We start from the raw sequence: 23,885 nt of genomic DNA, 5'->3' as shown, positions 1-23,885 counted from the left end.
CCAAATAGACTGGTGCACACATATTGGGGGGAACAGGCTGTGTAGGGTCCAGTTTTAGGCTAGGTACAGATGTTCAAAAAGCCTTGGGCAGAAGTGATCTACATTTCATGCTTTGCTCTAAATGCCCTAGGTTAGGTTGGAAGCAAACGCAACACACATATGCCCTTTGGGGGTGAGGCTGCCTGCACTGGTCAAGGCTGGCAGGTTAGGGGCACTCTTGTACACCTCCCAGCAGGCTGCCAGAGAAGGCCAAGCCCAGCTGAGCTGGTGGACAGCAGCAGCAGGGCAGGAGAGTGCCTCCCCCACAGTTGTGCTGGCTTGGGTTTGGGGGCTCTGGGACTGGGGCCAGGACTGGGCTCTGTTTGTGGGGGCCTCTGCTCCCCTTCCCCCCCACCCCCCCTTGCCCAGCTGCCACTGCCAGCTGTGTAGCTCCCAGGTGCACAGTTCTGCCTGTGCCTCTCAGTGGCTGCTGGGCAGCAAGGGGTGGAGAATGTGGGAGTGGAAGCTCCTGCTGTGTGGGCCTGGCCCTGGCCCCCCCAGACCTGAGTCGGCATAGCTGGGAGAAGGGATGAGCTGGATGCCCTTGTATACAATTTGTAAGGCAGAGATTGCCTGGGGGCAGCAAAAGCTGAAGCAGAGCTGCTCTGTGGGATGAATAGGATTGTTTAGAGAGGAAAGTCACTGACTCACACTTGACCACAGCAGACCTGTATTGAAATGAAACTCAAGAGGTGCATTTACATGTAACACTGTTGCTATAGTGACATGCTACAGTGACGTATCTTGTTGCTATGACGACATAGAGTTGGCATCACAGTTTGGGCCTGCCAATGCTATGTTGCTGTACCAATGAGGTGCAGTAATAACTGCGCTGTAGGGGGCACATGTAGACATGCCCAAGGAGCAGGGCAAAAATGGTGGTTACAAAGCAAAGACATGCATTGGCTACATGGCATTCCTCATTTCTCAAGTACTAAGGAACTGCATTGGTCTATGACTTGTGAAATGCTTTGTTTTCCTTCAGGGATAAGACTGGGATTAATGAAAGGGCAGCAAGGAATAAAGGTATATTTGTCCCAACCTGCTGGAGCTCAGTGCTCTAGCACAGCCTTGTACCCTTAAATAAGGAAAGCCAGTATGACAGACCTGCTTCTTTCTATAATCATCACACTAATGCTCCTTTACTTTTTGTTGCTTGAACAGAAAGAGCTATTGAGGCAGCAGTGACAGTTTCCCTATTACTTTTTTTTCTTGGAAACACAGAATAAAAATAAAATCTAAAATGCTCTTGAGGATCTAAACTAGGCATTTCAATAAAGCTGATCTCAAATGTTTCCAGTAACTGTCATGGTTTGTCATCATCCTAGTACTTCAGCTCTCTTGCTTAAGCTTCCACACAGATTAGAGCATAGGCACTGGGATGCACTGCATTGGCAAGTACATTTGTAGCACTGGGCCCCAGCACAGAGACTTGATAAAACTGTGATGGGGAGACCATAGTAGCAGCCACAAATGATGAAGTACTGATATTTCTGTACAGTAATGAATAGGAACCACACATATTACCATGCTTCTTTTTAGCAACACAGGCAATACCACAAAACATTTTGTTTTGTGTTCACTCCAGTGAGGTTAAACCATAGGTACACTGTAGCAATAACAGGATTCCTACATCTTTGCAGTGTCAGAACAAAAAATGACATTTTTTAAAAGTAAAGATAATAAGCCCAATAAAACACGTTGACCAGCATGAAAAATAAAGGGAAGAACAATTTTGAGTAATGATCAACATTGCTGGGATTCTGAATAGTGAAATAGTTGATGATCCTGTGCATTTTGTTCCTCAAAGCAAACTTAATCTTCTCGTGGGTCTTCATGGTTAGGTCACCATAGCTGACATTATCACTGGAGATCTCAATGCTAGTAAAACTTATGCTCCGCTTATAGCTGGAGTCAGAGCTGTTGAGGATGTCAATGATGTTAACATCTTCAGTTTCTTTGCTATATTCCTTTGTAGATCCCTGGAAGATTACAGAATGCATTCAGTGTTAGAGGGTGGGATTTGGGTATACCCTGGCTCAGTGCATCTCCCCCCTTTGGTGGCTGCTCCCAACAGAATAAGGACTAAATTCACAAATGGATATAGGATTTAGGTGCCTAAACCCTCCTGGCTGGGTTTTGAAATAAATGACTGATTCCTCCTTCATGCTGACTTAGGTGCCTAACTTTAGGGAAACACTCCATGAAGCCCAGAGTTAGGTACATATGTTGTAGAGACCCCTGAGATTTATGACATTCCACTCCCCTCCGGGTCTCCTACTTGTTATTTTAGACAGGTCCCCACTAGGATTGCTGGCTTCGTGAATCCCATTCTCAGATGCCCAACATTCATTAACTCAAGGCTGATGATTTTGCTGTAGTGGCCAGGTGACTTAAGTCCCTTTCTGAATTAGAGATTACCACTGGTGTTGACTAAGGGACAAAGTGGCAGAAGCCTGTGCATTGTACCTCAAGGTTTTATCCCTGTCAGTGCTCCAGGTTGATGCTGCTGTTACTCATGAAATCTAGACATTCAGCAAGTGCCATTCTTCTCAATCATGCCACACTGTCATGAAGCACCAAAACATTACCTGTAGGTCTCCTGTCCAAACACTAAGCTTGCCCAGCCCTTCTTAATTTATGGAAGCTCCTGGGAAACAATCTGCTTCACAGTTGCAGGATAAAAGGGAAACGGTGCTAATGAGGATTCATGTTATGTGACTGACAAACTGGGTTTTATGCCCACCATAGAAATAAGTAATAAAAACAAAACAGTCATGCAGTTATTATTCTGTTACTGGATTGCCAGTTCTTGAGTACCAACTCTTGTTGATCAAGCATGACCTAACTCCTTCAGACAGCTCATACCTGTTGAGGCTGTTGGGTTGCACATTTTTGTGATGAACTGTAGTGAGCAATGGCGTATTCCACCAGGGCACCAAAAACAAAACTGAAGCAGATACCAAGGTAAACATCAATGGCCTTTATGAAACAGTTAGTTTTAGATAGTGAGGTCCGAGAGCCAATCATCAGAGTTGTCATTGACAGCACAGTTGTCACTCCTGTAAGGCAGGGAAATCAGTATTTTCATCTACTATGGGAAAGCATTTCATTGGCACTGCAGGAAACCAAGGACTTGATTCTTGTGCTCATTGTGGCGTTATTTGCACAGAGAGCTGAACACCTTACAGATCCAAATCTTTCACCTACTTATCCTGTTTTGGGAACTTTGCACAGACTGACACAGCAAAAAGTGCAGCCATCAACCCTTGAGAAGGGCCCCAATCACATACAGATTATGTGTTTGTATAAATCGCCAGACCCTTTGCACTGCTCTCTTGCTTTAGCATGGCTGCAATAGGAACTGGGCTCCTTTTGTCTTCTTATCTCCAGGTGTTGCAAAAATGCCCTTGCTGGGAGAAGTTGCATGTGCACTATCTAACCTAATGTAACTTCTTGTGATGATAACCCAGGTGTAGGAATCTTGGTAGGTAGAGACAAGCCAGATGTGGCAGGGCAGGATGTACCTTGTTTTCTGTATCAACATGGAACCCTGGCCCTTCAGAGCTCTGGTGAAAGGAAGGGAAAACTTTCAACAACAAAAACATACTCCTCCATGTGCCTTATACTTCTCGTCTGGCTCTCCTCCATATATCCGAACAGAAGCTTGATTAGGCCCTCTTTGCTTATTGCTATTTATTTCCTGGCTAGCCTAACAAAAGCTGTAATTATGCTGAACATCAGAGGCCACCTGTCTGTCTGTGCCTGAAGTGCCCTTCTACAAACAGCAGCTCACCAATGCAGGTTCTTGCAGGAACTGAATCCAGGCTGATCCAAAAGGAAACCCAGGACAAGACAACAAGCAGAGTAGAAGGGACGTAGGTCTCCAAAATGAAGTAAAGGACATTTCTTCGTAGTTCAAAGTGTAGAATCAGTCTTGGGTAATTGCCTATTGGGAAAATGATGACAAATGCCAGGAAAGTAAGATTTCTATCCAGTCTGAGAAAGATTCAGACATAGCAGAGATCAAGCTCTCATCTGGTGATCTGGCCCAACTTATCTTTTATTTATCAGTATATAGCCATTTCTTAAACAAGAACAATGTATAATGTAAGTTAACAATACACCCCAGGAAAAAGTATTTAAGTTATCATGCAGCATGTTGCAGGCTTTCAACCTGGAGCTGTTCTTTCTTAGTGCTCTTCCATAGCCTAGAGAAGAGCTGATACTTCACAGGGATGTTGTCAGGTTAAAAGTCTGATTCACTGCTCACTAAAGGGAACAGTGGACTTTCCATTGACCTAGAAGGCCTACAGGTACTACTCCGCTATATTAAACCTACAGGATCAATTCATGCTGCTTGGTAACTGCTTGATAGTGGCCAGTCTACTTTGTGTTTAGTCAGTTTGTCATGCAGCTAGCTGAGGGTGTAGTATCTGAGTTGGAAACACTGCAGGGGGTAAGTATTTGGCATTTACACACCAGAATGTTAAAAAAATGAGGAAAAAGAAAGAAAAATATAAACAGATAGACAGAGACATTTTTCTAATGTTCTGGTGCTGTGGAGATTTTATTTCTCAGAAATGCTATGTCTCAGGCTAAGCATGATCTGACAGCAACCCTATAAATGAATAGGGCCTCAATGACATGTTTATCTATGGACAAACTCTTCACATGGTATAAATTGATATAGGTCTATGGCTTTCCATGATGCAATATTAATTTGCATTGGCTAAGGATCTGGTCAATAATGACTTTAAGGGTACGTTAACGTGCTTGGTCCAATAAATTACTACATTAAAAAGCAAGGATGGTGAGGGATTTGGTGCTGTGGCTTAATAACAGCCCACAGAAACTTGAGCTCTTGTTTGAACTTATGAGCCTGGCAGGAAATGGAAGCATCATATGGTATAGTTCTAAAACTGGAGAAAACAGAAGTACTCTTTGATGTTACAGCTGGTCTGGAAACTGTGCTCAGGGACTCCAAGTATTTGCTGTACCACAGAACTGCTGCAACACATGCCTCAAATGATAATGTAAAATGCATGTATTATTTAGTGTCTATAGGCATCCATGTGTTGTATAACATTCTAGACAGAAAATTATTCCTGTTAAACATGGATCACCACCATTGGAACACAAGCTGTGTAGCAGTTTGCATGGTTTTTTATACTTGTACTCTTAAATACAAATCCCCTTTTAAAGAAAGACTGTGAGGCCATATCTGGGTAAGATCTGAATACAGATTGTCAAAAACCTGGATGCTGAAAACATTTGATCCTTTCTTGTTCAGTACTCTGGAACATGGTTCATTTTGAAAATCTAGTCACTTGAGGATAGATTTTTTCTCTTCATCTTCGCATATATGATGTGACAATACAGACAGGCAGGTATGCCACCTGAGAGATAAAATGGACTGCAAATAATGCAGCCTCATTTCATCGACATAGAAGCATCTTTTAGAAACCAAGGAACATTCAATATGTTAGTTTTGATCGCAGTTATTGTGCATGTTATCTGGAATACCCAGTACAATAGTTATAGTTTGCAGACATAGAAGCAGGATCTATTGGGTTTGATACAATAAAGTGAAACTATATCAGTTGGATTTCAGGCAGGTAACAAATCCTATATTTTCCACTTGTTACAGGCCATCCTGAATTAATTTGATTTTGCCACCTGACATCCTTTATTCTTGTTGAAGAGATGCTACTGTCTGTTCTCCAACAGAGCTAGGTCTGCTAAGAGTTCACTGCTTGGGTCCTTTCAGCTCAAATATGTTGCTGCATAGAAGGAAGAAAAAATGATAGAGACTTGTGACATACACATTCTTGAGGTTCCAGTTCCCTGCTTTACCTGTTTCCTGCTGGGACCTTGTGACTAGGGTATAATAATGTTCCACAGTGTATTGAGACAGACGGAGATTTTCCAGGCCTCGGACTGAATCATTCCCCCTCAGCCAAGTGAACACTACATCATTTCCATCATATCCCCCTGCAGAGATCATAAAAAATGTATTAATTACTGTCATGAACCAGCCAGTGCATTATTGTTATACTGCCCTCTGTTGGAGAGACTCAGAAATGTTCAGCTATGGAGTTCTGGGTATGAGATGGACACAAATTGTGTCATGACTTTAAACAGTTAGCTAAAATGGACATGTTTGGAGTAATCATGTTTTTACTCTAACGGATCAAATTTAGATTGAAATTTGCATAGGATAATGGCAAACTTGCATGTGAGGCAGTGCAGTATCAGTTCCCATTTTGCTTTATTTGCATTCACTGTTTTAAAAAAATATTTTAACATTTTTAAAAATGAGGAAACTTTTCTCAGCCCTAAATTGTTTGAAAGCATGTAGATAAGTATTTGAAATGATTGTAAGGCATAATTACTTCCACCATATGGCATCACAGTGGATGAGCTGATAAAAACAAACAGTGAATCACTGGTGTACCTACCCCTTCCCAGAGATCTGGAATCAAACTTGACCAAGCCTTTTTTGAACATTATCAAATTTTAGGATAGATTTTCTTTTCCTTTAGGATTTCATATGAGACTGTATATGAAATCGCTGAACAGTTATAAATACAGCTACTCTCCTATGTTGTCATGCTATGTTCTCATAGCTGTCTACATAGTATATGTAAATATCTGGCACAGATGCCCTGAGTCAGCTCTGAATATTTTATATCCAGAACCAGAAGTATAATATCTATGTTAGCACAATGTTGTCCCTGAAGAAATAAGCCCTGCTTTCCAAAAGTGCTAATTAGGCCAGGTTCCCTGCTGAGCTGATGTGGCTACACTGTTTCCAGTTCCAGGGCTACTGCACATAAAGCTGGGTGTCTGCATGGTGTTGCCTTTGGCTGTACCATATAGATATACCCTTTCCCACTGATTTTGAGGCGAGCTCCCTTCCGTGGAAACAGCGGGTCCAAGGGCTGGGTGTGTCTACATGTGCACCCCATGGAGCAGTTATTACTGTGTTGTCATTTAGTATTTGCTTTAGGAAGTACTAAATGACAGAGTAGTAACAGCCGTTACTGTGCTGTCTTGGGGGTGCACAGTTATATTTAGTAGCTATGTTGCTGTAGTGACACACTAGAGTGAGGTAGTTTGTTGCTATGGCGATGTAACATTGGCATCACAGTTTGTGCCTGCTGATGCTACATCACCACAATGCGCCATTCGGGTGACATAGTGTCACGTGTAGAAGTGCCCACTAAGTCTTAAGATGGTGCACATCAACATAGCTGCTCACGCTAGCTAAAATTCTGGCCCTGGGAATTTAAATAGCAATTAGCTAAATGTTTTAATTTAAATAGTCTAATAGTCACAATACAATAATTTAATAATTAAAGGAAATGTTAAAATAATTTAAATGGCCACAAATTGAAATAAGCCATTTTTGCAATAACCTGAATTTGCTGCTTTGTAGCCATCCAGCTCAAACAAGTCACACTAATTTGGTAAACAGGCCCATTACTCTCATTAATTTGATTCTTTTAATTAATGTCAGGCTATGAAAAATGACTGGTGACTCTCATGCTGATAGCCGCCAGTTCATGCCTTTTAGGAAAAATAAACCTACTTTCAACTCTGTTGTTTGTCTAATTGTGTTTTCTATTAGACACAAATTACTGGTGCTTGCATCTGATGTGCTCTTCAATTATGTGCACAGGGCCTGATTCCCAGGGTACAAATCTTAGGCATGTGACTTTTCAAAGTTTCTGGCAGTTTTGTAATAATGACAATTGTGGTTACTGAGGGAAACTTTATAATAAATGATAGATGACTGTTAATTCATCTGGCATATATTTAAATAGCATTAATTCCAGGCATTTATCCTAATGAAATCTCTAGTTGGCAATGTGCATGTAATTTCACTGGAATTATACAGCAACTGAGCATGACGTAGGGCCCAATTACTTTTAAAAAAGGCTGAAATCAGCTACACTTGAAAAGAAGAGGCCAATCATTATTATTTCAGGTGCTATTCTTTGTAATAAAGTTAATCATGATGAACTAATATGATTTTAATGTGAAAATAATATGCGCTTCCATAGGAACACTGTTCTAGTAACTGGCAAGTCAAACCTGGTCTTTAAATAATGAGATTCCAGACAGTTCCTTTTGTGACATTAAATGGGAGACGGCTGATGCTTTTTTTCAGGGATTCAGAAGTATAGCAGCAAGAAGGACTGCTCTGTTAATGTCTGCCTTTTTGTGATGGGACTGGTGCCTTGTTCCTCTTGAAGTGCAGCTCAGAGACATTGTTTCAAATGCTGTATTTAAGAAACACTCAGGGAAGACAGATGAGAGATGTGCAGTTTGAGACAGGGAGCTGGGAATTATGAACAGAGCTTCCATTACAGGTTGGGTGGCAGCTCCCACTGTTTTTGTTCTTGCATTATTTGGGCAAGTCCTTAACTGTATTGAGATATTCATGAGTTGTTGCATCTGAGGCATGTTCCCTGTTCCCTTCCTCAGTTATAGATATGTCCAAGTGCACAATGACTGAGAAAAAGGCCTGTCTACACAAAGGATATTTGGTCTCTTGAGACTCTGAAGCAGAGATATTCCTTCTTGAAAGCTATACTGTATTTGTGAAAACCTTTTGGTGCTCTAAGCTCTTCTGGAAACTAGTATTTGATGACCTGTATATTTGTCTCTTGTTCAGTTTTGCAATATCTTGGCCACTGAGATTAAATAACCAAGAAACAGTCCTTCTCCAGAATTCCTGATCCAGAAGGGGTGTCCCTGGTGTATTTTGACAGCCCTTGTTCATACAAAGGTTGCAGAATTGGGCCCCCACGCTTGTCACCATTTATGTTACTGTGACAAAGGGTGCAGATGAGTAAGCTCGTCCTGTTCCTTCCTGAGTTAGGATAGGCTTTAGCTTCGGCAAGCAACAAACCTTTAATACATCACCTCCTACCTCTCTGGCACATGTGAAAGATGCTTGGCTGAGTGCATTGAAGACAAAAGTCCATTGTTTATTCCTGAGGCAGAATTAGAAGCAACGGTGCAAGCAGTGCACTCAGTATTCCATTAAGGATATCAGCTAACTGTAGATGTGGGACTTTCTTAGTTATGTAGACTCATGCCTGTTACAGGTCAGTGAAATTATTTGCAATGCATTTGCTTAATTCATCAGTAACTGACATACCTATTACTATGGAAAACAAACAAGTCAGTCATTATACTCTTAGAACCAAATTTTGCCTTAGCCATTCTCCTTTTTAATTTTCACAAGTGCACGTGTCTGTCTTGTTCAAGGGCATGCTTTAACATGTACACTCAAGGCAGAGACAGGCTTGAGCACAAACACAAACGTGGCTTGCCTAGCGCAAATGGCATGTGGCATGGGTGGTAACTGAATGATCTTTTGAAAAGTTGGGTCCTATTGTACACCTGCTGTACCAAAGCACAGTCCCTGAAGTAATATACTTAAACACTGGAGAAAGATGCTACACTTTAATTCTTTAGGTGAAAGACTGAAATATCTGTTAGCCTTTCGGAGAAGATATCATTTACCGTCATCCCAATCGGTGTGGACTACACCTGGGAACTGGGGTGACAGGTACATTCTATGCCATGTAATAATGATCCTATTCATTTGAGGAACTGAGATGAGTTGTTTTCCTCTTGAAACATTTCCATATTTGCAGGGGTAAAAGTGCATTTCGAGAGGACTGCATTAGCTGAAGTCAAATATTTGAAATGGACACCTACATATGAATAAACAGGTTTAAAATAGTCAGGGAAATATTTTCAGACTTCTGTAGAATGTTATACTTACAGCTTTCCAGCTGCAGTTTACACATCTGAGTGTCCATGGGGTATTTTGACAGGTCCATGTTACATGCAACAGTAGTTGTGATTCTACAAAGGGAGAGAGTTTAGAAGGTTTTCAATAAAAGCATGCTGTAGAATCTCTATTTTTATAACAGATAACAGATCACAGAGTTATGTCTTTTAGATAACTTTGACTTTGGAAGTGAATAGACTGATAGAACCAGAGAGGTACCACTAAGGTACAAATTCTGATCATGGCCTAATCGGGGTTGTTCAGGAGTTTTATGGTGTAAATAAGGATCCTAGGTGTATGGGAAATTTAGCAACATAAGGCACAGGTGGTGTTAGCTAAAGGACCATGTGCCCTGATCCCTACAAATCATACCTGCTGGGCACCAGTCAAGCAAGAAAGAAGCCAAGGCTTGTAGACGTATGCTTAATTTATTTATTTTTTGTTTTATTGTCTTCCCACTGGCTGCTTAGATCGGATTGTTTTGTCCACCTGTTGTATCATGTTTGTAAGCTCTCTGGTCAAGTACCATATCAGATGCTGTTGGTCTGTACAATGACACAATAGGGGGCCCTGATCCTTAACTAGGATTCCCAGATATTATGACGAGACATATAACTGACAGCTGTAACTGTGGTGGCTGTGGGGGTGAGATAAAGTAACATAAAAATTAGAGGCCTTTTGATCCCAGAGCTCTTATTAACCATGAATCATACACCAGGTTACATACATTCTGGTCTCATGTCATTTAATAATCTATTGGTCCCCAACAGCACACTGACTTACCTTAAGGCATACAGGACAGTGCCATTAGAGAATAATCTTATCAGGCGATTCCCCACTGTTACATCATGCAGAAAAGACCTTTTGGACTCCACTATATATGTGTCAGGTACCCAGAGGAATTCCACCAGGCGGGCATCCAGAGTGAAGCTCTTGTTGCCATGAAAAACTAGACGGGGATCTGTCCATCGCTGCCGCAGGTATATTGTAGCAGTGTAGTCCTAAAGAAGAAAGAAAGACACAAGAAGATACTCAGTAACAGCAATGTGAAGATGTTAATGTCCAGTTTCTAAGAAATAAACTCATTCATGTGGTTGAACCATAGTCTTCAAAATCTAGCCATACATTTTTCTTTGATACCAAAAGCACGTCTCAGTCATAATCAGTACTAATTGTTGTCTTTCCCAAAGGTTATGGAAATAGTGCAAAAGCCAGCTTATATATAATTTTAACAGCTAAAAACTGAGCTTAGAACATACAGGACAACGGTGGTAGATTTTATTTATAACCTTCTTTAATTATGTTTGCATAACTTATTTCTCTTACTGATATCCCTGAATGTTTTCTTTGAAAATAGTAGGTAATAACATACTACCATACTACTTAGATTGCTATTATGCTTTTCACCAAAACCTTAAACTGTTCAAGGAGTCAGTAAGTATCACAGCCCCGTTTTGCAGCTGGTAAAACAGAAAGGTTGATTGGATTACCCCAGGCCACACGTGAAATCAATTTCGTATTAAAATTCAGCCATGATATTTCTTCCAAAATGGTGTAGGTACCATATAGATATATGATCATGAAACATACAGATAGCCAAAATTAGGGAAAGCAGATAAGCAACTGCAACTTAATTAGTCTTACAACAATACTTAAAGTTCAATAAACAGTGTAGTCACCTGAATTTAAACTATTCACTCTACTGGAAGTCCATCATTTGTTTATGACACTAAAGGGTATTGTGCAATATATACAAAATATAGAACGGAGACACAGGCAGAGTGTGTGTGGCACCTGGCAGATTGGTGAGGGGACAGACAATACAGTGGCAGATAGGGCAGGGAGCAAAAAGTAGGGCAGCAGATTAGACAGAGAACACAGAGCAGGGAACAGAAAATAGAACAGTAGATTTTCCAGGTGAAGAGCATCAGATTGGTACTCATGGAGGGTGTGGGACTAATTTGTGGCAAGCCTGCCAAAAAGATTACCTCCCAACTGCTACAGAGAGGGGCCAATGGTGGTGAGTAGAATAATGCTGTTCTTTGGAAGGGCTACATAACTCAGTAGTAATGGTAGTTTTAGTCTGGTGAGCAAAGGTTTCAGTTTAGGTAAAAAATGTAGGTAGATGAAAAACTCCAAAGCCTTGCAAGAGCAGGAAATTTAATCACAGTTTCCAGTCATAGTTCATCTTGGCTTTGCTATCTAGCCTGAAAGTCCCCAGATGTTTCAGGTTGGTTGAAATATTCTTATATTGCCCTCTGACAAAGCAAGAAGCTGTGCTCAGGTGTAAGGAATACAAAGTAAGTCTTTGCTGAGCCTTCTGGACAGATAGGACCCTTAATTAATCCCCAGTTAAATGCAGTTTGTGAGGTCTGGTATTTCTGCAAAGGTTCTCTCTAAGTTCTGGTCTGGAGTTGGTAGTTATGGGCCAACAAAAACTGTTGTGTAGCAGTGCTGTGCAGCATTAAGCTGCTACCATGCTACAGACAAGATGTGGCTGCATTTCTGTGGTTGGGGAGCAATGCCTTATGATTTAGTATAAAATTTTTGATGTGTTTTGGTGTAAACGGTGCCAAATAAATATCAGATATCATCATATTATCTTTACTCTTCAAATTTTATGCCCAAATTGTTAGGAGAAAAAAAAGATGTCCTATTTCACCACTTAAGTGAATGAAATGATGCACTTCTATGAGTTTCTGTGCACTGAATTATTAATACTGATGATGAAGGTGAAAACCTTGGGGTCATTTCAATTATTTATCTAGCTATAGAGCATGCCTCTGTAATGTTCTTTTTGACACCAGGGGAATGTGGGCAGGACGGTGAAGAGAAAACAACTGTAATATGGGGCTATTTTACAAGGGCCTTTAATTAGAGCTGTGCAAATAATTGATTTTTTTTGGTTCAGTGGCCAAACTGAAAAACCAGAAAAAAGAATGTCCAATGATATACTTTATTTATCATGGTGGTGGTGAAGGAGGAGTGGAGGGGGTTCAGGGGCATAGGTTGAGAACCTTATTAAAAATTAAAGGAACCCAAATTTCAAAACAGAAAGTCAAACTGCTTGTTTAAAAATCTCAGAAAGGAATAGTTTTGGTTGACCCTCAAGTGCACTTTTCAGCAAATAAACTCATGGAAAAAAATGTTTCTCAGCCTTTGATATAATAGGAATGGATCAGAAAAGTTTGCATAAGGAAAATTCATCCTGGTTAGTTTCCTTTTCTATTTTCCCTAGGGATGGCAGTCTTGCAAGCCCTCTGGTCTCCAGAGACTGCTCAGCTTTAACCCACTTTACTCCCCTATCATCTCTAAGCAGAAAAGAATTGGAGTTGGCTTCTTCTAGAAGAATGTGCAATGCCATTTCTAAATGAGCTAGAGGGGATGCTTCAAGGGAAAGGGAAAGTGAGATTAAATGCTACAAAGTGTGGGGGAGGAAGTGTTCAAAGCTTGGTGTCCAAAGGGGGTGTTGTCCAAAAATCACAGTTTTGGGCGCCATCATTTTGGACAGCCAACCTGAGTCATCTCAAAGGGACTTGGGTTAAAAAAATGGATGAGCCTCAATCAAGCCCTTTTTGCCATCCCTGTTTAGCTTAGAAATGATAGGCTTTTATTACCTCACTCTCTGAGAATTTCATAGCTAATAATACATTTTGTTCTTACAGGGTGTGTCTACATGAGACACTATGTTGCTGGAGTGATGAGCTAAGGTGATGTAGCTTATTGCTACAGTGACGTAACTTTGCTCATTGCTACAGGCACTAACTGTGATGTCACTACTGCTGCTCAGTAGCAATGAGCTACTGCACAGTAGCTCGTTGGTATTGCACAGTAGGGTTGAAAAGGATCTGTGTGCTGCTGGGACTGTGCAGTACTAGCTAAAGCAAATACTAAATGACTGCACAGTATCAACTGCACAGTCAGGGGCATATGTAGACATGCCCACAATCTCCTTGAAGTTGATGAGCTGAGACATGAAGGTAGTAGGGGGTATGTCTGAACTACAGTGATATGGAATTTAGAAATGTACTTCCCATAATCTCATGCACAAACACCCTCTCCAGTTGTTTAATTTTTTGCCAGTAAAGTTACTACAGTCCCTTAAGTTCCACTACTGCTCATTCCATCTTGACTGCTGACTATCCAGACATTGATCTCATGCTTAAGGCCTCTCAGTACCTGTTAACTAGGTATCCTCCCACTTGAGTCCCATATCTGGTAGGTGTGCTCACCTAACACACACCAGCAGTACTGAGTTGAACAATAAACACACCAGCCATGACGATTTTCATTCAGAAACAGGGTGGTAATACTGCCACCACTCACCTTCTATGGGACAACTCAGTGGTCAGAACACTCATCAATGAAATGGGAGAACTGGGTCCAATGCCTTCCTCAGCTGGAGAGGGTTTAAACCCGCATCTACTTTCCAGTATCCTAATTATCAGGCTATAGATTGGGCACAGTGTCTGTGTGTGTCTTTGAGAGAGACCCACTTTCCACCCATTCTATAATGTTGGTCCCAAAGACATTATGCCTGTGAATCCTGGTCTCACAAAGAAACCTAGCTGAGAGTTAGGCACTTCTGTCTGAGAGTAATGGGGGATTTTTGATGTATCATACTCTTTGGCATTACCTGTTGGCTATCTTAAACACCTTGCATCAGTGGTCTGGCTCTCATGAATCCTGTTCCTAAGCACTTTACCTGAGTTTGTGAATTTCACTTGTAGAGACAGACACCTAAAGATTAGGTGTGGCAATGAGTGAAATAATGAGGTGAGCATCACTAGGTCACATTTCCTCTATGGATCTAGGCCCAAAAGACTCACCTGAAGTCTGTGGCTGAGTCACAATGAGCACTCAAGAACAGGCATGCAAGATCTCTAATCACTTTTGAGTATGTTGGCCCTGAACTCTGCTGCCTCAAGGTCAGATCCCCTTCAGGGCAGCAACATTCAGCTGACCTCATTCACCCCTATATTTAATTCAGATTATATCACTTACCATGTCACTCTCTGAAATACTAGAAATACTTGCAATGTCCAGGCTCATTGCTATTTGAACAGGGTCTCCTGGAGAGGGAAGGAAAAGCTGAGATTAGAAAGAAGCAAAAAGTGAAAGCAATAGAAAGCTTTTGGGCATCCAATTAAAGTAATGGGCCCTCAGTCCTGCATGGAATTTCATTGGCCCTATTCTAATTTTACATATGTGGTGATCCCTGGTTGCCACTGACCCAAAACCTAGACCAGACGTGAGCAAGAGATTTCAAAATCCAATCAAAAGCTTACGTCTGGGCTGCAGATAGAAGTCTTTGGTAGCCTCAGCAGGGGAAATCTTAAGATGCAATAATGTTGGCTGTATGCATGAGCCACCACAGAATAATAGAAAAGTAGGGCTTGAAGGGATCTCAGGAGGTCTTCTAGTCCAGGCCCTGTCTTAAGGCAGGTTAATCCCTATCTAGCTAAACGCAAACAACTCTGTTGCGAAAAGATCAGGTACATTGCCCTCAAATACCAACCCTCTAACCTGCCACAGGGAAACCAGGAGGATGAGGGCTCTGTTAATGTCCTGCTACCACTAGGGCAGGAAATAGTCTCCTAAAAACACTTGAGAGATCCAAAGAAGAGGATCACACCCTGCCTACAGAGGAAGGCAAAACCCTCACTGTCCATGCCAGTCTTGACCGTGGGGTAGTTTCATCCTGATTTTAAATGTGGTTGTCTGACCCTGAGCAGAGGAACTTCCATGCAGGCAGTGGCTCTCTAGGAATGTGCTCACACACATGTAATGGTATGAATGCTTAGCTGCTTAATGGTACTTTTCATGGATACATTTCAGAGCATTCTGCAGAAGTAGGTAAGAATGACCAGCTTCATCCTCATTTCTCAGACTCAGAAAACTGAATAATGGGGAGATTAAGTGATTTACCAAGAGTCACAGAGGGGGCATCTATACAAGCCGCCACTGCACAGTTGTTAGTTGTTTAGTACTCACATAACCAAGTACTAGCATCCTGGCATGGTTGCCTAGTGACACTGTGCAGTAGCTTGTTACTACTGGGCAGTAGTGTTGCATCACGGTTCATGCCCACAGGGTCTTGTGTAGACACACCCAGAGTGAATTTTAGGTTTAATTCTAGAAAAGATCAGTTACCCTTCCAAGATATATGACCTTGATGCTAATATACTACTGTGCACTGCAGTAAGTGTCTCATGACGGTGCACCCAGGGTGAGAAAGAACTAGAGGCAGCTAGCTATGAATAGCTATGAGGACCCCAATTCACACAGCCTGTCCTGAATGCAACACAGTGGAGGAGTCCTGGCTTTACTTCTCTCTGACTGCTGCACTGGACTCAGGAAGAGCTCTGCTGGTGCTTCCTTCTGTCCCTCAGTGCAGAAAGTTGGGATTTTACCTTTTACGATTATTTGTATACCTGCATAAAACCTGATAATTTAGGGATCTGTAAGAGATTCGAGTATCTCACCCTTTGCAGCTCCAATCAACTGCTATTACTTTCAAGTAAACAGTACTATTAACTGAAAATGACTGCTTGGAGTTAGCATGGAGACCAGTGCTGCGGGCCCTTTCCTCCTTCTGGAGTGCCGATTTCCTCCTCATTCGCCACCAAATGCCAGCCAAGGAGGATCTAAGGAAACCTTTTACAGTGAACAAACACAGTGTTCCCGTGAGCTACTGTTTGCCATGAGACGTAATGTTTTGTTTTTTTTAATAATGTGGTATTCAGCTTGTTCTTCCTTCTAACTGCACACATACAGAGGACAAAGGGAGACAAAGTTACAGGGAACTTTGCCAGGTCCCAGCCTTGGAAAGCTTCTCTCTCTGCCTTTCTCCTGGGACAAAATTGAGGTAAAACACTCCCTTTCATCCAGTCCAGTTATCTGTTACTCTCTCTCTCTCTCTCTCTCTCTCTCTCTCTCTCTCTCTCAAACACACACACACACACACACACAGACACACACACACACTCTTTTATATTAACAGCAAGGTCACATATCTTGGAAGGGCAACTGATCTTTTCTAGAATTAAACCTAAAATTCACCACAAGAGGGCAGCTCTACCCTAGGAGATGACAGCTGGTCACTATAAAACAGCTCCCCCACTTTTTGTTTTATTTCTTTTTAAATAAGAGGATTACTTTAAAATGATTCATTAATAGATCTGATTATTTTCTTCATAATATCATTATGAAAGCGATCATTATTTTATTCATCAGATCAGAAACTTTCCTTAACATAGGTGTTACTTCTCATCCATTGGCTTTGCTGTAAGTTTTGTGAAGGCCTACAAAACTGGGCCCTAGAGAGTGGGGACATAATCCTGAGCAATGTTGAGCACCAGAAAATCAGCAGGATTTTTTTATGCTCAGAGTCTTTCAGGACTAGGCACTCTACCCCTATCTATATACAACATGCCTATGTTTTCTCCCTCCAGGACTTGCTTGGTCTTAAATTCTTAGTTATCTACAATCTGTATCTCCACTTGTCTAACGAGACTTTATAAAATGTAAAACTTTCAAAAGGACTTAGGTGACCTAGAACCCATGTTCAGCAGTTATTTAGGAACAGTACCTCAAAGACATTCAGGGATTTTCTTCCTATTGAAATGAATGAGGTGTAGGCACCTAAGTATTGCAGAGGATCTCAACTGTAGGTACTTAGGAACCTAAATCCTAAAAATTTTACCCAATTTGTTATGGATTTGTTATCTACATGCTGACAGGCACAAATGCATTTAAAATTCTGTCTTGTAGCTTGTAGCCGTGTGCCCATGTGACATATTTCAATGAAGAATTTGTCCTATTACTTGGTATCAGACATTGCAATCATTACTGCATGTTATTTCATTGTATCAGAGATTTATCACCAGAGATGGAAGAATAAAAGAAGGATAAGCTAAAAAATGTTAGCAAGCCTAATAATATTATGAGACATAAAAAGTTATAATAGGAGCTAGTTGTGATTTTTTGTTTCTAATTTTTTTCTCAAACTCTAAGGCAGACAGCTCAAACTCTACAGACAGCTCATTAAAAATTAACCAATTCAGTTCCACAATGGAAAAAAGTTCCCCAGAGACTGGGGTTAAACAGGAAAGAGTTTTGCAAAAAGAAAAATGCAACTGTTCAACTAGCCAAGGAACCCAGCTGAGTTCATTTGCACCCGGAATGATACTTCTAAAACTGATGCCAATTAAGAAAAACACACCACAGGGGCAAATTCTAAGCAAAGGGATGCCATGGTATTGACAAAGCAGAATTTAGCCCAGGATATTCCATTTGCCAGACCTTATGCTGAGGTACTGAAACTTCTGAGCTTCATGTTCTTTATGCCACAGTTTCTCTTGGAGTAATTTCCAGTTAAATAGAAATATAAAACAGAGTTGGATGGGTTTAAATGAAGGCAGGTACAGGCTAATGTAAACAGGTAAACTGGTAAAATTCAAACAGGTTCATGCTAAACAAAACCCATGCAACATTTATTCCTTCTACATAAACATTACTGACTATATACCTCCTTTTGTAGAATATTAGAAAATAGGGCTGAAAGAGACCTCAAGTTCCCTTCCCTAAAGCAGGATCAACTATAACTAGTTCAACTCGTTGAACCATTCATGACAGATATCTAACCTTCTTTTATAAACCATCTTTGAGGGAGATTCCACAACCTCCCTAGTTAATCTCTACCAGTTCTTAGATGTCCTTACAGTTATAACATTTTTTCCTGTGATATCCAACCTAAATGTACTTTGTTGCAATTGAAGGCCACTACTTCTTGTCCTGGCCATAGCTGTTATGGAGAACAGTTTATAACCTTTCCATTATCAGAGATTAAATGTTCATCTGACATACCACCAAAGTATGGCCTGAGATATTTGTTGTATCCCATTGTGAGGTTCTCAAAGCCAGGGAGGGATGTTGTGTCACTGCTGTGCAAGTCACCGTCAGTCTTTTGACCCAGCGTGCACCTTCTAAAATACAAATAGGTCTTGTTACATGCGGCAGGACATGCTGGGCACATTTTCTGTGTAGCTGAAACCCTGTCATTTGCACATATATAAACAATCAAACAGGAACTCCAAAAAACCACTAATTTTGACATTGCTGAAGGCAGTCACACTTGATACTGCTGTTTAATTTGTGTGGAAGAGGTAGACTGGGGCGAATCAGCACATTAATGAAACAACTCCAAGTTTAACCGTTTTGCCATGGTTTTGGTGAAGAACAGTTGATACTACTAAAGAAAACCTCATTATGAGCCAGTAACCAGTCACATATTGACAGCTACATTTTGCTCATGGCTTTTTAATGATGATTCAGGTTCTTAGACTAAAGGCCAAGACCATAGTATATGAGCATCTCTCTAAACTGTAATAAATTTCTCCAATATTTTACTGGTTTGCAGGTAGTAGCATATCAGTCAGAGACCAGCGTCCCTTGATGCCAGGTTCTGTACAAGAATAGAAAGATGGTCTCTGCCACAAAGAGCTTGTAACTTATAAAAAGAATCAACAGGTCCTTTTCACTTTGTGCCTTGGTGACAAGAGCTGGGTGTCTTTCATGACCCAAATGTGAAAGGTTGTGTATAAGGTGCCAAACTTGTTGTAAGAGGCAAGAGTTTTTGTAGGCTATAGCTACTTTGTCAGGATAAATTGGGCACTTAAAGACTGCAGAGGATCTGACAAATCTGAGGCCTAAAAATATTTAATCATAATTTTGTTATGGATTTGTTATACATATACCGATACAGGCCCAAATGTATTTAAAGGTCATGGCCATCTGTTATCATGTGACATATTTCAATGTAGGATCTATACTATTTCATGATATTAGCTGTTGTGATCATTACTGTATGCTACTTACAGATGCCATGCATCTGATGAAGAAGGCTGATACGTATGAAAGCTCATGTCTCTCTAAATGAGTTAGTTCATAAGGTGCTACCTTGCCCTGCCTTCTGTTTGACTTCAGGCTAACATGGATAACTACCTCTCTCTGAATGTGGAAGCGTATTTTAGCATGAAAAGGGCACTATTCGTTAGGGCTTCATTTAACTCTATCAGAGGGTGGTGGCGGCTGTTCTTTTCTCTTCTGGGACAGATGGGAATTGGCTTGGTTCAACTGGGAAAATGTCTCCTAGCCATGTTATGGGAACCCATCCTGTTGACTTCTTATGCTCAGAGTCTTTCAGGACTAGGCACTTTACCCCTATCTATATACAACATGCCTATGTTTTCTCCCTACAGGACTTGCTTGGTCTTAAATTCTTAGTTATCTATAGTTTCTTAATTCAAGTGCAATATAGCTGTCATAGGAGACCATGGCTAGAGGGAGAGAGATGATCTCTTCAGTAGCCAGGGCCAACGAAGAAAGATTGAAGACAGATCTTGAACTGCACTTCATTTTCAGTGGGAAAATTGCAGAAAGGGATGATGTCTTAAGGTAATGCTTTCACAATGACGTGTGCTCCTATGTATGAAGTAAAAACTCTTGTACTCTGCAGAGTGAAGGATCTCAGAGACATTTTACAGCTGTGAAAATATGAGCCAGACTAGGTAAACCTGTGGTGTCTCATTGCATTTCTATGCAGGAATAAGTATTAAATAAAAAAAGAATATTGAATAGATTTGGGTGATCATCTGTTGGGGTTTTTTATATTGGTGACCTTTGGCTGGCAATAAGACCTACAATGACATCATAGGTCTGATCTGCTTCAGATCCTACCTTCAGTTCCTGAAAAGGAAGGGTTGCTTCACTCCTCATGAGGTTCACTAAGGACTCTGCTATTGCTGTGAATGTTTCACAGAACGTGATATACTACACAGAGAAGGAGACCCAACTCCAGAGGGAAACCCAACTCACTTGTCCTGTGGGACACCAACGTTAAATACTAACTCTAGACAGAGCAGGGACTTTACCCTAGGTTACCTTAGGTTAGTGTGCTAACCAGTTGGCTATTCTTGGGGCATAGATGGATAGCAGCATAAAAACGTAGGGCAGGTAGAAGTCAGAATGCTGAAGAGGACTCAAGCAATTCCTTTGTGTCATCTACAGGCCGGTTAAGTGCTAAGCTTTTCTATAGCTGTTCTAACATATTAGCGAGTTTACTAAGTGACTCAGGCTTTGTCAGCACCTGATGTCCTCTGCAGATCTCTTGCCCTCTAGCAAACTTAAGTGAAGCTAGTTGTATTGCAGTCGTTTTATTGATAATGTGGCCTCCCCAGTCATTTGGAGCAGAGGGTTTGACTTCTTAGCATTTAGCGTAATTTAGACATTTCTAAGAATGCCTGCTATAGAGCAAATGGAATGGCATCCTAGGCAGTGCCTTTTAACTTCAGCATCAAAAACTGCATCCTCCATTATGAAACACATACATTAATACACCTTTTTTTTCTTTCCACTGTCACTTTATGAGTATATTAAGCTGTGCTTCAAGCCATCAGATCCTCCTGTTTACTAGTTTCCTATAAATGTTTTCTACTTTACTTGCTATTATTTAGTGGCAAACTTCCAGTGTCAGCCAGAGTGTGCCTGCAGCTGATATCAGCAGTAAAAAAGGAACATTACCTTAAGCCTCTGGAAAAATTGGTTTGGGAGGGGCACATAGCAACCAATGCCAGGGCTTCTTAGCATTGAGCCAAGCAAGTAACACTGGCTAAGGCAAGCTGCTGCATTTCATCCTGTGGCTGTGTGATCAGAAATGGATCTAAGGTTCAATAGCCAGACAAGGGAATCAAGTCAAACTTCTTAGTCCAGAGGATTTCAGATGTAAAGTTTTGGTTCAGATCTATGGTTGCTGTTGATGTCAAATTCGGCATTCTGTAGGAGGCAATAAATCTGACATGGGGGCTATGAAGATAAATCAATAGTGCATGCCAGACACTCAGGTGAAAAGGGTCAGAAAAATATTGTCAACAGATAACCATTAGCGGTGTGTGAAGCGGGCAGTATTCGATCAGATTTGGATTTAGCCCAATTTGGGGGACAGTGATTTGATTCACTGATCTGGATCACTGTCGTGATTTGATTCAGCTGAATCTGAAGATTGAATTCTGATTCAGAGAATCAGCAATTCGGCCATAGACACAGCTTTATTTTTTTTTCTCTACATACCTCGAGGTACTAGGTGCGGCTTGTGGGGACAGAGGGGGCTGAGATGGTGGGGCAGATGAAGCATCCCATGGGGGGGGTCCTCTGCTCAGTGGTGGACCTGGAAGTGGACCAGAAGTACTTTCGGTCCACTCTTGGGCCCCCTGGGGAGTGTGCGCCCCCCGCCTCTGTGTCCCTCTGGCTCAGCAATTGGCCATGGGGGGACCTTGGGTGCCCCTCCGGACCCAGGAGGAACCAGTCTCTGAGCCAGCGGGTGGGGGGGGTCCACCGCTGAGAGTGTAGGGGACCCCCCCATGCTACTGTGGGATGCTTCATCTGCCTCATCGTCTCAGCATTCACGAGCCATGCCTGGTATGTCAAGGTACATAGAAAAACCATATAAAGCTGCATCTATGGCCAAATCATTGAATCTCTCCAAATCTCTTTGAATCTATTTGGAGGCTGCCGAATTGGGCCAGATCTCCTCTGTATTGAATCAGCGATCAAAGCTTTGCACAGTCCTAATAACTATCTATACCCAGCCAATCAGGCACAGCTAGGTCACATTCCACCATGCTTTAATGTCTCAGTGTAAGTGGGTGGCCTTATATGTGTACAATTACACTTCTGCAACATGGATGTGACAGGTTACCAGCAGCATTTGTGAGCGGCTAATTCTGGTTTGATGGTATTCTACATCCCATTACAAAGGTATAAATTGCAACACGCACGGCATGAAAATACTCTCAGTGCCAAAGGACACCCAGGGGTAAGCAGCGTGAAGTGCAGCAGTTTGGTTCCTGAAGTTTCAGTGGAGCTTTATCTTCAATTCTTATATGGATGGGTTTCATTCCCCCTGAAGCTTCCTATGAGTTTAACATCTGAGAAGAACCCAAAGTCTCAAAGCACATTTTATGTTATTATATATTATTAGACCCTCCCTGGAAACTGAGCATAAGTTAAGTTCACAGACCTTCCTAACTTTAAGTGATGGTTTCAGATTTCCTAGTGAAAGTTATACAAAACTATAATCTATCTAGGGCTTGACCAGGTAAGGAAGGGCAGTGTCACCATGCCTAAGAGAACTGTGCAGGCTATACTATCCCTTGGGATGACCCAGCCTGCTCTCCTGAGATCTATGGAAGGGGAGCTGTAATCTGGACCATGAAATGCTCACAGTTATCAATAACAACTCAGGCAATTGCATCATAAGAAAACTTACCTTTGAGTTGGAAGAAAAAGCCACATGCAGAACAAGCAAAAATATCTGGAGTACATTTCTCAAGGTTGTTTCTGTGCTGTCACCAATCCCTGTACTGATAAGCTGTGAAACAGAAAAGAATGGGATGCAATTTAATAAAAATGATTTCTTAAATATATCAGATTTGGGGACTTGGGGGCAAGGAAGAGAAAAAAGAACAAGAAGTTTTAATTACTCCAACTCAAGCCTAAACTCCATGGCCTGATTCTGCAAGCTGTTTAGCACTCCTTGCACACACTAATTCTCGTCCCTTCTATCCATCTCGTTTTAGTTTTGAGGCCCAGTACCATAGTGTTTTAGCACCTCCCACATAAAATGGATTAGCAACAATCAGGTCACTGGCAGACTTCATGGCATCTCTGGATCTGGAGTATAGTTGCAATTGTGAATACCATTCTGTGATGGTTTATCTTGGTTATGGTAGAATAGCTTTATTACATAACAAGGCTTTTCAGCACTTACTCAATTTAATCTGACTCTGGATTTATCTGATTGCTTTTTATCACAGGAGGGATTCAGTGCCTGTCTGGACTGGGCCCGAAGCTCTGCTGTACAAGAATGCTATGGTTTCTGTGCTGTATTGGATGATGCCTGTGATTATTATATGATGGCCAGTAACTCAGCATTTGATCCAGTGATGAAATCATTTAACTAAGAATTGGTTTC

General features: G+C 41.3%; 1 protein-coding gene across 1 annotated transcript; it reads right to left on the bottom strand.

Annotated features, from left to right (window-relative positions):
* Positions 1 to 1,250: 1,250 nt before the first annotated feature.
* GABRP (gamma-aminobutyric acid type A receptor pi subunit) lies at positions 1,251 to 23,275 on the bottom strand. Its single transcript, XM_019506537.1, has 9 exons — positions 23,181 to 23,275; positions 18,722 to 18,840; positions 14,858 to 14,925; positions 10,637 to 10,854; positions 9,845 to 9,927; positions 5,896 to 6,033; positions 3,836 to 3,988; positions 2,908 to 3,101; positions 1,251 to 2,021 (listed from the first exon to the last, which is right to left on the bottom strand). Exons 1-9 carry the CDS (start codon positions 23,234 to 23,236, stop codon positions 1,707 to 1,709), a joined length of 1,344 nt encoding a protein of 447 aa, XP_019362082.1. The 5' UTR covers positions 23,237 to 23,275; the 3' UTR covers positions 1,251 to 1,706.
* Positions 23,276 to 23,885: the final 610 nt, after the last annotated feature.

The sequence above is a fragment of the Gavialis gangeticus genome, unplaced genomic scaffold (assembly GCF_001723915.1).
Source record: "Gavialis gangeticus isolate Ggan-Ray unplaced genomic scaffold, GavGan_comp1, whole genome shotgun sequence".
Lineage (NCBI taxonomy): Eukaryota > Metazoa > Chordata > Crocodylia > Gavialidae > Gavialis > Gavialis gangeticus.
This window is presented reverse-complemented; position numbering and strand designations above follow the sequence as displayed.